This window comes from Mastigoproctus giganteus, chromosome 2 (genome assembly GCF_048544385.1).
Source record: "Mastigoproctus giganteus isolate SK-2022 chromosome 2, ASM4854438v1, whole genome shotgun sequence".
NCBI classification, from domain to species: domain Eukaryota; kingdom Metazoa; phylum Arthropoda; class Arachnida; order Uropygi; family Thelyphonidae; genus Mastigoproctus; species Mastigoproctus giganteus.
Genome location: NC_143576.1, coordinates 158767572 through 158786773, shown reverse-complemented (window position 1 = coordinate 158786773; position 19202 = coordinate 158767572). Strand labels below are relative to the sequence as shown.

Sequence of the window (19202 nt, the reverse complement as noted above, 5' to 3'; positions counted from 1 at the left end):
TCCCACGCTCCCCAAGCCCATCCGCTAAGCGCTAACGGAAGTCGACAGCGTCAGTCAGAGACGGTCTCCTTGGTTACGGAGATAAGTTTTGCCGTCCGCGTCCCAGTCAGTTCGCACACATCGTTCTCGTCCGGTCGGGCCAAAGATGCTTCTGTGGACTCGATGCGACTACCTCGCTTGTGTCTCACCCCAGTGAGTGACCTGTACACTCTCTCTTTCTCCCTCACTCTCTCTCTCTCTCTCTCTCTCTCTCTCTCTCTCTCTCTCTCTCTCCCAATAACTCGACATGACGACAGTACTGCGGTGCTCAGTTATCGCCCTCTTCCTGTCGATCAGTTCATTCTTCGGTGCGGCGTCGAGTTCAGAAGTGAAAAAGGGCGAAATTTCTAAAGACAGGCGGAACGGCCTCATCCAAGAGGCCATCCGATCGTTGTTGGGGATGAAAGAGTTGCCCGCTACGGACAAAAACGTGAGACGGCACCCATCGCCTCCGAAATACATGTTGGATCTGTACGATCGCTATCGATCGGGTCAAGTTGCGTCCCGAGGAAACACTGTTCGGAGCATCCTACCCATCAAAGGTGAGTGTGCAGTTGAGTAAGAATTTTCAATTTGTTGCCCCGTTTTCGTTTTTTGCACGGACAATAACCTCGTCTTAAATGTAACCCCACCCCTTCCATTAATTCCACCCTAATAAATCCAACGATCCCTAAAGAGTTTATATTTCGAATGTGAGCTTCAGCGAAAAACATTGAAGAAAATCTCTTTTGCGCACCTTCTACTGGTATTTCCTTTCAGATTGGAACACATATTTTGATGGTAAACATGACAAGGAATCCGAGATTAAAAAAAAAAAAAATCGTGAAGAAATTTATCAATTCTGATTCTTTTTGAAATATTACGTTTTCTGATTCATTTTAAAAGAAACCTTTTCAAAAATAACTTTACAAACGCCGTTTCCAAATCATGTGATACCACAGAATACAGTAAGATTCTTTTAGTCTCTAGGAAACTCTTCTGACCTAAGCAGAAATTTATTTATTTAATTTCCAGTGATACAGGACCACCGGATGGAGTCGACAAGCAGATCCTGGACATACGTCACTCCTAGCGTGGTTAATTGATCAACGGATATTTAATGAAGATTTTATTAGTAGAACTTAACAATTGAAGATTTTGGTTGCATTGTTTTGTCTTATCGTCAAGCCGTCTCAAGCACTAGAGTTGTCAGTGCGTCGTGCCAATAAATTATGTGCTCTAAGGCTGGTTCCTACAGGGGATAGGACTGATGAAGTATTTCTTACAACCATAAAACAAACTACAAACTTCGTTAGCAGCTTGTATTCATTGTCCTCTTCGAGGATTCATTCTGCCTTCGAGGACAGCTGTTCTGTCCTCGAAGGCAGAACGCCATTGATTTAAACCATAATTCTTTCGATCAAAATTGAAAATCAAAATAGAACCCAACCCACTAGCGAAACTACAGATTCTAACCCTTCCGCGAGGGATTCCCGAACGAGCTCCTCGTGCACCCTAACAATCATACAAAACCAACCGTTCGTCTTCCCACGATAGCGAACCTTGGCCATATGGTAGTTTCTTCACCGATCAATCCAAATCTGAATCAGAGTCACACAAACTAAATTTTGTTACAAGTGATCAACGCGCAGCTTTGGATTGTATTTTACAAGTGGAACGGATTATTTACTAAACCAAAGTAGACTGAACATTCAGCTTCTCCATTTACGCTGTAAAAAAATGTGTGTGCATAAATTAGTCAACAGCAATACTAGTTGCTTAGCAACAGCATGTCCACTCTTTCGTCTCTCTAGTAAAATGATACCTTAACGGAGGTTTCTCACTGCCGTGTTCGGGGCCCAAGACACGAACAACCAATATTTCTGTTAATATGCCATTCACTAACTGGACCAACTAAATAAATTGCATTAACTAAAAAAATCCTACTTTTCTCCAAGGGCTAACGCACTAACCATAATAAAAACCATTCTTCTGCAGTACTCAATCTTGATGTCCCCGTGTGGAAATAGGGTTGATTCGAGTTGGCGATTTCTTCATTAATCGACTGGCGAGGTTATTATGATACACGCGGATTGCCACCACCCACCCACCCACCCGGCCTATGAATGCCCGTGTGGTTCTTCCTAGATCCTATTCGGCGAGTTCTTTAACCTGGCCTGCAGGTACCTACGATTAGCGCTTCCCCCTTAACAGATAACCGCACCACTTGCTCTCACCCTGCAACCCTCCTTCCGAGTGGTGACAGGAACCTCATGTCTGTACCAGGAATAATTGCTCGCAAACCCATCATTTTAACCCATTTAGAATGATATTAGTCGAAGTTCGCAGGAGCGCCAAGGCTACTTGGTTTCCTTGGAAACAGGCTCGTAATTTTTTGAAACGATTATTCCCGTAGTAGGAGCGAGGAAGAGGTGTGGGAAATTTCCTACACCGCCTTTTCTAAGAAAACAACTATCGGCAAGGACCCGTCTTAGCTATTGTCAAGATAGCGAAGCAACCTGAGTGCGAAATTATCTGGTCCAATGGCCGGAAAATATAGAAAGACACACACAAGGACAGTCAAAGATTTGGCTGCACAGTTGCATTTTTATTTTATTATTGCTGTTTTTTTTTTTTTTTAATTCCTATACATATACAGGATGTTCATCACATGTGGAAGACGTATTTCCAGGATCCACCGAAGACCTGAACCCAATTCTGAACGATTAAAGAGCTAGATTTAACGAAAGAATTTATGTTCTTCAAACATGACCCCAGCATTGACCAATCTTGTAATAACGAACTTTTGTTTTTTAATACCACAAAGGTTAGATGTCAAGGGGAGAAAATCCCTCGCGTAGTCCAAACACGTAAACAAGGATAGATTCGCTGAGGAAAAACTTCCAGAAAAACATTTAATCTTCTGCGTTTATATCCTTTTAGTAACCGGCCAAGAACAGGATGGAGCTCTCTTTATTGTCAAATATACGGTTGTCTACGAACTCGGAGAATATTCTGTTAGCGTTCGCAGCCGACGGCGAAACCGTGACGGAAGCATTGGAGGAAGACCTTAAACGCTGGAGCGTGCTAATTTCTAAGTGTGCCTCTGGAGTTGATGTCATGGCGCTTGGAGGGATAAGAAATAAAATAAAATTTAAAAAAAATAAATAAAATTAAGTCATATTTTGGAAGAAATGCGGCTATTAAAAAGTGGCTGCATTTTGGGTTGCTGAGATGTCCCCATGATTAACAAACCACCCTCTCTCAAGACGATTTATCGTCTGTTTTTATGCTAAATACCCAATACACTTAGGCCTACATCTGAGCAGCAATTGAATGCAAAATGCTGTAACGCATACGAAACTGCTTCTCCACAAATAACATCTTTGTTCGTGCAGACAGTTGTGGCTTTCAGTTATGTCCTTCAGGTGACCTTGGAATCTCACGTTTGGTCACTGCAGTTTATCATAAGTCTATTTGTATATGGAACGGTGCTGTGGAAACCAGGCGTCATCTGCGGTTAATCAAATGAGCGATTATGAAATTGATACAAGAAAAACACTGGAATATGACAGGGGTCCAATACTCCAATTTACACGCACGCGCAGATAAATCCTACAGTAACAAAAAGTAGCTTTGAACGCTATTTATTTATTTATTCATAGTTAGTTACGATCCGTATAAAAGGATTAATAATTATAAATATAGTTTTTTTAAATATTTTTTTAAATTGGAAAATATTGCCTGGATGTAGCACGCGTTTTTTTGTTTTTTTTTTAAATGGCACTCAGTTTATTTTTATAAATTAACGGATATACGAGTTTACGGATTAACGGATTCTCTGAGTTTTAGCTTTGTGTCTGTTTCAGTTACTTCTCGAGAGCCGATTACTCAATACGCGTGCGCGCTGTGCACGTGGGCGCGTGACACACTCAGCAACACTCGAACACGCATCTCTAATGGCTGCATTGTTGGCCACTTGTTCAACGTATCTCGCGCAGAGTGACAGCGTAATTGTTGAGTGACATAATTGTTTACCTAACAATATGTCAGAAACTGACATATTCTATCACGCTACTTTTAAAACTACGGTATCCGAATGAGGACACGCTCTTCTACATTTCTCTTTCTTTAGTTGATAAAAAATTCATTTTCATTTGCAGGAAAATTAATCGATAATCAAAAATTTTTGCTTAATAGACATCAGCTGATGAGTTGTAGAAAACTAAAGAAACTGCAATCATTATTTATTTTTTTAAGAAAAAAAAAACAGCGTAAAGTCGTGCGATTTGCAGTAAAAATAAACCACGAAGAGGAAAAGAAACGTAAAAGGCGTAGAACTGGTTGTGATTATCGCGTATAATTAACAAACTAACCAATGTAGCTCAGAGCTTTCTGAAATTTTTACCTCCACTGTTGCGTTCTCAACTGACCTTCACACGTGACCTCACGACAAACGCAACAATGAGAGTGCTTAGATATTCCCAGGTAAAGCTGTCAACCGTGTATAATTGTGCTATTTCCTGTGGCAGCAGTTTCCACGTGCACATTTCGCGAGATTCCTTTAATGTCTCTAGCCTCGAGGTGGTAATCTCACTAACCACGGCAACACATGGCCAGAAGATGGCTCTGCAAAACTGGAAACTTCTCCATTGCGGTGATGGATGCGAAGTTCATAGCCGTTTCTGCCTCCAGCGAGCCAGCTCCGAACATTAACTTCAACTATCGCCATTCGATCTTTCCAATAATTGATAGAATACAAAAAGATGCGGAACTTTTATTTTTCGTTTATTATGGAATTTTATTGTTTTAACGGCGCAACAAACCTTTTTTTGTTATTTTTCAGTATGTGATTTAAATGTGCAATAACTCACCCAAACCAACAACCCTAAAGGGAAATAAAGGCATTGATTGATAAGTAAAAAACCCTCCATGACATAATTTACACGAATAACTCGTTAATAATTTATAAAACCGCCAGCAGTGTGACAGCGTAACAATGATGAACGCGATGCCATACACGATACACGTGCACTCGTTGCCAGTTTCGTATGGATTTTTTTTCATTGTTGCAGTTGTACACGTGTGAAAGCTGAGATCTACACCGCCCACCAACATTACCACTGCTTAAACAGTAATTTATTGGCTTATCTCTGCATCCAGCCTTATCATTAAGTCTTTAATGGAAAACGACCAGGGTTATTAAACTACCATGGAAGCATTATTTATATCTTTAAAAGGCAATTTCGTTCCGTGCGACGTTACCGGAGGAATAAAAAAAATCTAAAGATACTTGTTGATAAACACCGTGGATTTATTCAGTATTTCTTTTAAATTGCCAATTAACGTCAACGAGAAAGTCGGGGCATTTAATTACGTGTGTACTTTACGTCAATTCTCTATCATGCAAACGTCACTTTCATTTCCTCGACTCTCCAAAAGAACAGACATTAAGTCTTCTCAATCAATTTTCTCGGGATTTCGGCGTGACACGGCTGATTCTTATTCTCAGACATTAAGGACCAATGAACGCAGCCATTCATATTCTTCTTACAAGCCATTACCTGACCTTTTATACTCCGATGAATTCGGTGATGGAAGGGACCCCGGGGAGTCGTGTGGTCACCCCTTATTTACCCTGCCAAAGTAACTGAAATTTCTCTCTCTCTGCTCTACTCTTATTATCTTTCTTTCGGCCTCGTACCTTCTCCCCCTCATCTCCCCCCCCACAACCCACCACCATCGACTCTAATGTGTCAAAGTCACGGGAGGGGTAATTACCAGCTAATGAAGAGTTGTCAAACTGTCTGTTTCTAGTCGCAGCTGTCGTCTGTTAATAAGCCGACACATGTCAGTTTCGTGTGCTATGCGCGAGCCCGTGATTGCCCCGATTCCTGAAAAGCCACTCTGTCTACGGTAGTCCAAGGACGGTGGAAAAGTGAACGGGCCCGAAGAAGATACGAAAAGAAGGAAGAGCCCTACGTTCAATCGCTCTGTTCGACCTGGATGAAATGATGTGGTCTTTTGCACTTCTGGAAATCATCCTCACCTGGTTGATCTACTACAACAGGTTACCTCATCAAAATGCTTGTTCGATGAAACTCTAAGAATGATAATTCATCAATACGGCCATTGTGGTTCTCAATGTTCTGCCTCAGTCTTATATTTGATACAGTATCTCCGAGCAACCTGGGTACATAAAGTACACGTGCTTTGAGTGACCGCAGCTAATTTGGATGCAACGTGATTTTCCAAAACAAATACACGTCCTCGAGGGAAGGGGGGGTATTATGCACTGCACCTCGAATACCCTGCTATCACAATGAAACTGCCTTCTACCAGCAACTAAAAGTTCAGTCCATTTTCTAAGATATCATGAGCTTAGTTGCAATGGTCACCTCGATACGCGTCTTGGCCAACCCTTCCTGTATTCCCGTCTCTCTCTAGTTGCTATGCTTTTTATATTCGCACTCACCGCGATGGTTTTTTGTGCCCTTTAACTCCAGTGAATGGGATGGAGTTCGGATTGTTGGCTGTTGGATACATGCTGGGCAATACTTCTTTCTCAATAACTCAATAAATAAAAAGCTTAGAAATTTCTGAAGGCAAAAAGAAGTAAAATCGGACTGAATGTTTAAATCTTCGACCGGATTCGTTATCGTAGTCTCACACCGAAAAGGATGGATCGCTTAGAAAAACACTTAAAATCGACACTGATTTACAGATATTGAACTTGAGACTTTGTAATTCGAAGCATAATGCATTAAAAATTCGAAAATAGTACTTAATAAGCGAGTATCCAAACATCATTTCAAATAATCCGGAATGATAGGATTTAATTGATGTACAATATTGTTATTCGAAGATGTTTGCAGATATAACAGGACTTGAGCAGCTTAAAAAAAGATTACAAATTCATGAAATACGGAACAAAGTAGATTAAGTTGGTTAGTAGTGTCCACGTATTTCGACTGATCGTGGAGATAACTTTGACACGCTTTCTTCGCCAACACCTGAAGACAATCACTGGCCCATTTTTTCTACTTTTTTTTTTTTTCAGTGATAGCGAAATACCTAAATGGAGCAGTAAACAGGAAACTACACGTAAAAAGAAGCGAAGTGAGCGCCTTAATAAGTGGTGTTGTCACTATTGCAGAGGGCAGAACATCGTCTTCGCAGTTCAGGCATGTTAGGAAACAAAGACAAGGGGAGCGGGGGGGGGTGAAATAATACTGGCTGCCTCGACAGCAAAAGAATCTTCAAGGATGAGTAATGCGCATGCGTTCCGCTTACTGGTCACATGACTGAACTCTTATTATCTGCCACCTGACACGAGATCAGGTGCGTATCACCGGATGTTTCCCCGCCTTGGCGCCGTCAGTGTGGATACACTTAGTTTCGGATGGGCGACAGACCCTGAAACGCTCCGATCCCCGCTCGCTTCTTTGCCGTAAAAAGGTGGATCATCCCGATGATGGCTAAGTTTTCCAGGTGAATGGCGGCATTCCTGCTGGATGCGTCTTGGGATTGTGCACCCCTGACTGCTGCTGCTGCTGCTGCCCACCCTCCCACTCAACCGATCTTCTGCGCGATCCCAACGATAACAATAAACAGGAATCCTAATAACCACTTAAACGATATCGAGGGTGGAGGGGGGAAGGGTTGGTCTTCGTCGTTGTGTCACCATTCTCAATGCTTCTCTTGCAGCTGTTCGACCTCTTCGGCAATTGGTTTATCTTCTTACAATATTTAATCTCTCTTTTTCTCTCTCTCTAGTTTCCGTATGGATGACCTTGACCAACTTCTTGCGACCGAAATACAAAATCGAGTTAGAAATAGTGAGTCTGTGTACCATAAATAGGTGCCCTTCGCAATAAATCATGCAACCATCGGCTGTTTGCTCCCATCATGCAATTAGCATTTAATATTATTAATATAAACCTAACTTAGCAGCATCAATAAATTGCATTTCACATACCTGGAGCTAGACAGCAACAACTAAGCTGAGAGTTGGCAACAGAAGGAAGCGCGAGCTAAATGTGGCTCCCAACAGTAATTTTTCGTTTAGAAAATTTCCAATTGTATTTATTTATTTTTGGGGAACCACTATAATCGTCTCGTGCTGCGCGTGGAGGTGATCGTGAAAATGTTTTTAGACAGGTTTCGAAGGAATTCATAGAGCCTGCAATTGTTTTCTTTTACAGATTTCATGGTCCCAGTTACAAACATAAAAATACAAAGCAGAATCATAGAAAATTGATAAATAATACTATTACAAGTAATGATTTAAAATAGGCTAAAATGAAACAAAATGGAAAATTTCTTGCTCAAATGCAGTTGTGTGTCTAATTATTTAAGATAAGTCGCACTGTACATTGCCCAAATGGTGCAGTTTCATATGACCTTCGTAAATCAGCAGAAAAGCTGACAGAGTGGCCAAGTCCTGGATTATGAATGCGTGCTTCGAAACGAATAGCATCGGAACATTGCAGTGTCCAACATAGAAATCAATCTTAACAGTTGAAAACTCTTTTGGATGGACCGGGAATGCAGAAGCAGAACAAGTCCAAGACGATCCTCTCCATTAGATGAGCTCTTGAATGTTTTTTTTAAAGGAGACCGCTAATAATTTCTTTAAATAAATATTTTATTCATAATAACTAGCGTTCCATGAATTTGTGGAATAGGGTAGATTACTTTCTACAATATATTCATAAAATTAACCAAAATTGAAAATGTTACACAAATTTAAAAATTATAATTTTTTGATCGACACCATAGTGTTATTTAATAACAATTACGTAATACATTTTCAGAAATATTCTTGTTTATCTGCATTTGAATGAATTTCGGTGAACAGCTGATTTCGATTATGCCCTTATTTTTTGCATAACCTCAATGATTTGCCCGAAAATGAAAGAACATTAAATAAGAGAAATTCGTGATAGTTATTAGGAAAGTAAATAAGAGTAAATAGTGAAAACATATATTAAATTTAAAAATATTATCATCATCCTTTCAAGGATTTAGGCCAGATGACCTGTTCCGGTCTCAGTCCATCTTTTCTTCGGACGTCCTGAATCTCTTCTTCTAACTGGCCGATATTTCAAAATCTTCTTTGATAATGCATCCATAATTAAAAATATATAAAATTTATATATGTTTATAAAAAAGAAATTATAAACATATATGAATTAAAAAGTAGCAGCCATCCTCGGATAACAACAACAAAAAAGCCTTATTAATGTCCATTTGATTGTATGTCTTTTGGTCCATGTGATCTCTGGAACCAAACACCAGATAGAATCGACCGTCATAGATTCGGCCCATCTTCCTTGGTACCCCTTCCCCATTGACTGTATGTCGTGGTGGAATCTCTCTCTATACTCTTCACTAACAGCTCCCAGTTTGGTCTGAAACAATTCAAGCAACAATGCAAGTAATGAAACCGAGCTCGAATTTAGTCAATAAGGTGAGGACCTTTTATGGGTTTTTTTTTTTTTTTTTTTTTTAATTCTTCCGCTGAGTTAGTCGGTCTCAGGCGTGGATTTCCCTTCCGGAAACTCGGGTTTTCCATCCACTAAAACGCACAAATGGACAGAGAGCACACGCAATCTCTCTCTCTCTCTCTCTCTCTCTCTCTCTCTCTCTCTCTCTCTCTCTCTCTCTCTCTCTCTCTCTCTCTCAGGCAGAGAAAACAAAACCAATCCATACATCATTCCTCACAGAAAATCAAGTATTTCATTTAACTATTTATACTAGTCAATTAGTATGAACAGATCGCGCAACAGGAAGCGAGCTTTCAAACTTTAACTGGCACTCTCTATGAAAAGACGCCACTGTTATGGATTGCAACTACGAGTTATACCAATTTATTCATAAACAGACCACTCAAATCAAAACAAAACTCAATGATTCTGTAATAGTGTAATGCGACTTTTTCTGTATGTGGAAGTTCAGCAGCTGAAATAAATCCGGTACTGAAATACAGCACCGGATTTATTCCCTCATTAAGTCATTCAATTCTTCCTGGTTAGGGAATGTGGTGCTTTACTTATACAAGCTTCTGAGGTTTAATCCGAATTGCTCTGTTCGCCATATTCATTATTCAATCCTGAAGAGTACTTCAGAAGACGGATTGGAAGTTGACAAGCCTTCATCGGTCAGTACCAGAGCAACAGAGGATGGTATGTTAGGATAAACTACGACATTTCGATCCGCAGACTTTTTAAACTACGTATATCCACGATACAAAATTAGCAGTCGTCATGATGGCTTTTAGGCTCCCTCCATATTCGAAGTACAGCAAAAGGCATACACTTATTACCCCAAAACTATCCTTATAATATTGACCTACAACTATCACAGCAAAAACAAGTTACCCAAAACTTGTTTTCATCATTCAGAGGCATTCAAAAACAGGCTTCATATGCGCTGTAAAACTTGATGCAATCGATGCTCGATTTATTCTGTTTTTTGTTGCATATCAATGAAAGTACCAAAATATTGGTTCCGTATCTTTTTCTTACCGTGTTTTGAACTAACAATGGAAACATTCGGATTCCTGCAAAGGAAACCGGGGGCCAGTCCCATACATTGCCTAATCTCAGCCGAAGAGCACCTGGAAAGTGGGTTAAAAATGCACTTGGTGAGAGACCACCAAGTTTCTCTTTGCGTTCGTTATTTTCAGAAAAGATAGTTAAAAAGGGTTTTTGCGTGTCGTTACCCCTCAGGTATGCGACACCTGTCAGCTAGTTAGAAGGGCTCAGAGTTCCAAATCCGAAAAAATGCATGTTCACGTGGTACTAAGGAAGTCGTACATCTACTTTCTGTCTTAAGCAGCGAAAACAGTGAATGGTCTGCCATTGTTCTCAATGCACGGCTAACCTCATTAGCGGATGCCTGCAGCGTGACTTGAGGCCACACATCTGCCACCTGCAACGGAGCGAGTGGATCATTCTGCTAATCCTGCCGGACAGACATACAGACAGCATTGACGAATGGCGTTCGTTAGCGTCAGGGAATGCTTCAGGCAGGTGCATGGATGCCAGTAAGGCTTTATTAACTACAGCACCGACCATCAAGCACGTAGCATCGCCACGTGGTTTCATTCTAAGTTCGGTTAGCGCAGTCAGTATTCAATCACGAATTTAGAGCCAACCTTTGTTAACTGGAGGGTTAATAACAAACTCAAGAATGCCAAATTCTATGGAGGAAATGAAAATTGGGGCAATTGCAGAAGATTTTATAATTCAGAAAACTATAAAGTGGTAATTTAGCTAATCTTAAAAAAAGAACCTCACTGTTAGCGAAGTGGTTATGGCATCTCGGTGATTGCCAGAGAAACTGCTCCACCCCACCGTATTAGATGGGGGACAATTGGTATGGTGGAAATGAATGAAAACAGGTAGCAGACCTGGATTCGACTCTACCACCATAGAAGTTTCAAAACACTTCCACTCAATATGGGAGGAATTTTACAAGTTTTATTCAAAACCGTTTTCGGGCCAGTTAGTTGGCCTAATAATGAATGTTTTTCCTCAAGAAAACGCTTTTGCTTTTTTTTTATTTATTTTTTATTTCGCAAATGGACAAAGCGACATAGAATCAATGCAATTTGCAGACATAAAATACATTTATGTCATATCATAAAACACAAATGGGCTTAATTATAAAGTGGCCTACTTACTTGGTCTCTCCCTATCCTTCCCCTTAGCTCCATCCAGCCTACGCAAAAAGGAGCATCATTTAGATATTGTGAATTAGGATCCTACTTCTCAATATCTCAATGACGTAACTTCCAGTAGATGGCTCAAAGATAACCAAAAATTTGCGACGTTCTATAAAGAAAAGTAAAAGTTCAATTGGTTATACATTTCTATTTGAATTTCCTCATAGTAATACTCCATTCAATATAATTTTATGATCATTTTATTAGGTTGATTACGTATAATTAGATTAATCGGTACCTAATTAGGTTGGCCGTTATGTAATTAGGTTAATTGCATCACTGGATTTAAGCTGGAGTAATCAATCCTTACTCCAGGCCTAAATGAGGACAACAATTGCTTAAAGTTAACACTATTCATCAGTTAAATAAAAGAAATAATAAATCCCATTGATACTCTGAGACAGCTAACGGCAAGTTGATATTAGCAACTTCATCATTACGGTAGCCACACAATTATACAGTACTCTGTTGAAAATGGACAGCGTATTTTTGTGTTCAACGTGTGGAATGATTATGCATCATTTATAACTTCAAACAAGCACGCAACCATATGACACCAATAGCAATAAGATCACCTGGCCTTCAAAATTTCTGGATTTGCCATACCGTCCAGAAAGCTTACAATTTACATGGTTAATATAGTGGAATCTAACGTTTTTCAAACTTTTTTTTCGTCCTGATCGTTTTATAAAGTTGTTGAGGATCACTTGGGTCTCTTAAAGGGAATTTGTGTAACTAATATGATAATAAATTATGGGGTTGTCACTATAGAAATGGATCCAAAGAACTCTTCTTAGTTTATTTAGACTTTACCAAAGGCTTTCGATACCATCTCAAATATGTCATTGGTGGGAAGGTACTACGGTAGGAGAAAAGTTGGTTAAATGATAAGAGACAATCGGTGGTTAAAAATGGATATTGCTTTGACCGAACCAAGGGTCTCGAGTGAATTTTGTTTCAGTACTGGGTTCCTAGTTTTTGATAATCTGTTAATGATATTGATGGAGGCATAACAAGTTTTTGGTTAAAGATTTCTGATGATACAAAGGTTGGCAGGATAGTAAACGACATAACCAATGTATTTGCTTCAACAAAATCTATATAAATTATTTAGTAGGTCTGAAAAATGACAATTAAAGTACAATATTGGGAAAGGCGCAGTTATACGTTTGGATAATACCAATCCTAGATTATCTTATTACTTGGGAAACAACAAACTTAAGATAGTTGACAATGAAAAAGACTCAGGAGTAACTGTATAATCCGACATGAAGTTCTCTTAAAAGCATTTACTTTTGATAAGATAATAAGACAGTACATGGTGTTTTATCTATGACCATCAATATTTTTTTCTATTAGGGACGAGGAGGTATTATTCCATTGTACAAGGTTAGGCCATATCTTGAGTATTGCATACAGATTTAGAACCCCAATTTCGAGGAAGATTTCGATCTACTTGATAGGTGCAGTTAAGAGCACCAAGGTTCATTACATTTGCAGATCCATTAGGGGGCAACACTTCTCCCAGAGTCTGAATAAGTTGGGACAAACACTGTGGTTTTATGACATTAATTCAATTACTGTCAATCACATATCATTATTTTTGATGATGGATTACAACATCTGAATTTCAGACATGCTTCCATCGCTAGACTCGCTGTTCGGTGTATTAAATCCCAAAAGCATTGCATTGAAGGCGAGATATTCCGGCACAACCAGGTGGACCAGAGGATTTTAGCAAATCATAAATAAATAAATTTTTTTTATTTGTCCTACCAAAATAAAGTACGTATTACATTTGGTGAGTGATAAATCCCCTTCACGGTAATAAATTCCAGGGGATAAAAAACCTTTTGTCAGGGGTTTCGAACCCACGCCATCTTACGAGGACCAGATCTTAAGCTTGGTGCCTTAGACCACTCTGCCATTCTGACTAAGAATTTTTTCTTTTTAATATCAATACTTTATTGCACTCTCCCGAGATGGTTTAGATTTACTTCATAATCTTTATTTTCTCTGTATAAGTACATTAGTTTACTCCACAACGTTTTGTGATTGAGTATTATACATAATTTTTGCTTATCAAAAGAAAGTCAAATAGTAATAAAAAATTATTATAAAAATTATTAATAAATATTAATTAAATACCATTTGACAAAAACAAAAAATTGTCATTAACCGCGTTTCGTAATCACGTGAAAGATTCGAACCACAGCCGACTCAAACGTGTGTAGTTATAAGGAACGTTTTGTATTAGGGACAAGGAGGTATTATTCCATAGTACGAGGTTAGGCCATATCTTGAGTATTGTATACAAATCTGGAACCTCCATTTTGATGAGGATTTGGATATGCTTGAAAGGAGTTATTTTTACTTTTTAAATACAATCTCATACATTTGGTTAATAGCTCGAATATATACAATGTAGCCTAATCTAAGTATCCTAACGATGTCTCTCTCTTTTTCTTTTTTCTAGGCAAGCTGAAAGGCGTTGATATGCTCGTGTTCAACCTCACTGGAGTCCATCCGTCCGAGAAAATCCTTCAAGGCAAGCTTCATGTTTTCAAGCGACACCGCATGAAAAAAGGGAAGAATAAAAAGAGGGATCAGCAGATTAACGGATTCAAGCTGAAGATTCTCGATCTGACCCAAAAACGGGTGTCTAACCTAGCGGAAATGATCGTTCCTCGAGATGCCCATGGGTGGAAGACCTACGACGTTACTGACGCCGTCACAGAGTGTCGGGAAGAAAAGAAAGACAGCCAGTACTTACTCGGGGTAACGATGGAGGCAAAGAGGAACAACGGCCGTTATCGGTCCATTGCTATGCGTCGCGTGTTGAGGATGAGCAGCCAGCCCTTCCTGATTTTGTTCTCAGAGGACACGAGCAACGCCAATCGGACCGCGCAGGAAGACAAAGAGAAAGGGGAAGCTCTCGACCAAGAGTTAGTGAACAACAGCGTAGCTGCCCTGCAGTTCTACAAGGAGACGCTGAAGTCCAGAACGAAGCGTTCAATTCTGACTAACGAACTGCCCGACTATCCCCTCTACACGAGTTTAATGTCTAAAACGGGTCCCGAAGTTCTTCTGTCCAAAGAAACCCATCGTAAGATCGATCCGCACTTGATTCCGTACCCGCAACACGTCAGCTCGAGAAAACCTCTCAAACAGAACGTAAAGGAGAAAAAGGCGAAGCGAAAGAACCGGAAACTTCCGCAATCTTGGAATTCCCCGACAAGAAGGCAAGAAAACGAGTCCACCCTGGAAAGTGTTCAAGACATAGCCCGCCTGTGCCAGAAGAAGAAAATGGTGGTGGAGTTCGCTGACATTGGTTGGAGCGAATGGATTATTTCACCCAAATCCTTCGAGGCCCACTACTGTTCAGGACGGTGTCCGTTCCCACTGAACAAGGTACGTTATTACTGTGTTTTTTTTTTTTTTTTTTTCAATCCATGTATGTGTTGGTGTGTAGGCAAAGTGAGCATTTACAATACACAGAGGAGTTTTATTCTTCATGAAGTTCCCAAACTTTTGTTACATTTAAGTTATAAGTTTCGCAGTTGGTTTTCCATCCAAATTTCCGACAGTATATCAGAAATTAAAATGTGGTTTCTGGACGTTCGACATTACATCTCTTTCACGGATGCGACTTCATCGTTTTCTGTAATACCCTCGAGTGACCCAAATCCTTCTTCTCATTGTCGAAATTAGCATATTTCAATTCCTCGTCCAAACATGCAGTATTAAAGCACATTTAATATTCATCAAAATCAATCTAATCTGTCGTTATATGGAAGACATCAATTTCCACAATATCGACCTTCCTGTAATATTTACCAAGCAACTTCGTTCTTTAACATTTATTTTTTAATCGGGTAATTTTCATGAAATTATATATATATATAAATAATAATAATTTTATGTATAAATAAATAAATAAGTTTTAAGTTTATCAGGAGCGCAGCATGGATTGTTTGTCCTGGATGTCTAAGCGCAGTCCAGTCTGCAAATTTAGAGAGCTTCTGGTATGAGGGTTGGGCACTTTTGATCTACAGAGTGTACAATTGCTAATCGTATTTAGCAGTCACGCGAGTTGGAAACACCCAAACGAGAGGAACAAATACGGAGTAATGTTTATATATGTGAATATTAAAGATCTTCATTTTTTTCTTCCTTGATTTTATAGCTTGATGTTGTTGTCTCTTAATGCTGTCCACTTGAATTAACTTTTGTTTTTTGGTACGCATTTTAAATATCAATATTATTTCTATGTTCACCTAATTTTATTTTTGATATTTTCTCTTTTTTACAGTTTCTCTTTAAAAACAAAAATGTGTTCTATGCTATAGTTTATAGTTCTATAGTTTACTGTATATTAGATATTATAATTATCTTTGTGATGTTTAAAATCTGCTTATTTTTTGAAAGATAACATTTCCGTGAAATACATTAAAAAAAAAATGGAACAAAAGGGAAGGATAGAGAGAGAGAGAGAGAAATAAAAATGATCTTTAGGCGACTGCCTTTGTTAAACTTAAGTGCTGTTCTTCATAGGTATATAAGAAAAAGGCAGAAGGGGGGGGGGGTTATGAGTTTGTGGTCATTTGGGTTGGCTCGAAACAGAGATTAAAAGATTAAGTCATATTTAACGCATAAGTAATTCTATGATTCTTTGTTCTCTTCTTGCAGCACGTGCGGCCGTCCAATCACGCCACAATCCAGAGTATCGTCCATGCAATCGGACTGAATCCAGATGTGCCGGCGCCGTGTTGTGTTCCCGATGCTATGACCTCCTTGACGCTCCTGTACTTCGACGAGGACAGGAATGTTGTCCTCAAAAACTACCCTGGAATGACAGTAGAAAGCTGCGCCTGCCGCTGATCCAATCAACTCGTGGGAAGGTCACCCGGTGTGTGTGTGTGTGTGTGTGTGTGTGTGTGTGTGTGTGTGTGTGTGTGTGTGTGTGTGTGTGTGTGTGTGTGTGTGTTTCCGGGACTCTGAACATCGCTGATACCTCAGGATTTTAGTGCAATGAACATTCGAACGTGATGAAAACACGCATGTTGCAGCATCCCGCAACGTCTCAGCTACTTTTTTCATGTTCGGGTGTGTGCGTGCATAGCCGGGATCACCCGCACAAAACAAACAGCTCATGGAAGCAGTTGTGCGGAGTTGAATCGAAGAGTCTGCCGCGATAAAAGACAGCAAATCGTGAGGACCCAACATTGTTGGTACTCACTGAGTGTGAATTCGATGAATCACAAAGCCATCTAACGGTCATTATCTTCCAGTTGCTTTTATACATAAACATCACTTGCAGATTAAAGATGTACAAAACCAGAGCACTTCACAGCGAAATATTGCAGCTTTAAAAAGTTTCTCCAATTATTGTGTGTGTGTGTGTGTTTCATAACATATGGATGTGGCAGCTTCTACCAATTTCTTTACAGATGTATCAATGCTGTATGTGTAACCCTCAGTAAACTATACTCCACTGAGACTTTATTACCTTGGTGTGACTTAAGAATTACCCCACTTTCCCATTATGACTGCGAATTTCAAATGGTGAGTGGTTCTCCAAATGATCAGTTATGTCCAATATTGCAAATAGACATGAAAACGAAAAAATAAGGAACTCTCCAACTGCCACAGTGCGCAACCTTATAACTCGATTCCTGGATATACTGATTAATCTAACCCACAATTATCTGTATAAGGCCTATCCATTAATATAAACGGCGACATTCTTTGTTTAGAGGTGGTACTGATAGATGAACTCAACAAGCAAATGCTACTTATTCTTCTGAGACGTCTAGCTGTTCTTTTAGAGGGAATGGAAATGTTTATAAGGTATTCAATCATTCTGAAGGGATTCCAATTTCGATTGATGTCCTAAAAAGAAACTGACTGCACGATTTCGTCATTCAGAATAGACTTATCTTTTTTAATTTGCCAATCAGCAATACTTCCAGTAATTTATCCAGCCCCTGTATAATACTGATAATTGCGTGTCACTGAATGTTATATTTTCCTTCAAGATTTGCATTTTCTGTAATTATCCTAAAAGAATTTTACGTCTTACTAATTACAAGTCATAAACCAGTTTGTTGCCAATCACCTACCACACGCACTTTGGTTACTGTAACTGAAAAATAAGAAATAAAAAAAATTTCATTCAGTAGCTTTTGTCTCCAAAATTTTACAGCTGGACTTCAGACACCATTTCAGGACACCAATCTTGGAGTGCCCCAAACTGCAGCCAACCTTAAAAATTCTGTCGGATTCATTCATAACGCTGCAAGACATTTGACAAGATAAACAACAAAATCGAATAAAATTTTCTACTGAATTAAATGTAACTGTGTTCATGCTCACAAGAGAACATAGTTTCCTACAAGTCTGACAGAAGTTAGATTGCACCTATACCTAGATTTTATTACTGTTTCTAAAGTATATAAACGTAATAATATATAGCATAAACGTGCACGTACATGCACGTATAAAAATAAACTTTAAGTAAATAATAATAAAAACTGTAAAAAGAAGAATTATATGCGCGTATACATATACGTGAACGTTTATGTTTGGATAAAATACACACATATATACATATGACACGTATGTATACTCACTAAACAAGCGTGCCGAATCCCATAGGAGGAGGGAAGAATTCTTAAAGGCTTCTTCAATCAGAGCCGTAGTTAAGCCGATCTAAGGCGCAGGGAATAGTGTTACCCTTGCGAATTATTATGGATTTTTCCATCTACATAACATGGAGAACCGCCAGTGATCACATATGTGCTGGCAATATACGTCAAACGCATGAATTGCACTAGCACTGGAAATGGCGCACTGTGATCTGTGACTTACGATGCGCCAAAAATTAATCAGCGAACCAGAAGAATGGATTCGGGAGAACTATAGTGTAAACATAGTTCAGGTATTTGTATTTGATATTTTAACAAAATGTTGTTTAATACTGAATTCGAACTAGTGTTCTTTGAGGGAAAAAAGTGCAACCTTCTCCCGAGACAGACTAACTCAGCCACGTCGCGAAAAATGTTCATAAAAATGCCTCGCCTCATTGAGAGGATACGAACCTAGGCCGCTTTTCCACCCGGTATGGGGAGGGCGGTGCTTATATGAGCTGTGTTACTCGCGAGTACCCAATGGCACGTAACTTTCGAGTAATATTGAAAGATTCTGATAGTGAAAGAATCAGACTCGTATATCAGAGTAAAGAAGGAACAAAAAATTATGAAATGCGTTCTATAATATTTTGGCAGGGAGCCTATCTAATAGCATGCAGGGCTATCTTTATCGATTACCCGAACTAAGATAGATGATGCATGTTGCTCAAGTGCTCTGAATACATACGACCTTCACAAGACAAGATCTTCCAGAATAGAGAACCCTTGCCGAGCCATGAAAATAGTTCTCACACAAAAACATC

General features: G+C 39.3%; 1 protein-coding gene across 1 annotated transcript; it reads left to right on the top strand.

Annotated features, from left to right (window-relative positions):
- The first annotated feature begins 248 nt into the window (after window positions 1–248).
- LOC150089695 (growth/differentiation factor 10-like) lies at window positions 249–17795 on the top strand. Its single transcript, XM_090368740.1, has 3 exons — window positions 249–581; window positions 14226–15160; window positions 16439–17795. Exons 1-3 carry the CDS (start codon window positions 287–289, stop codon window positions 16628–16630), a joined length of 1422 nt encoding a protein of 473 aa, XP_090224866.1. The 5' UTR covers window positions 249–286; the 3' UTR covers window positions 16631–17795.
- The last annotated feature ends 1407 nt before the right edge of the window (window positions 17796–19202 follow it).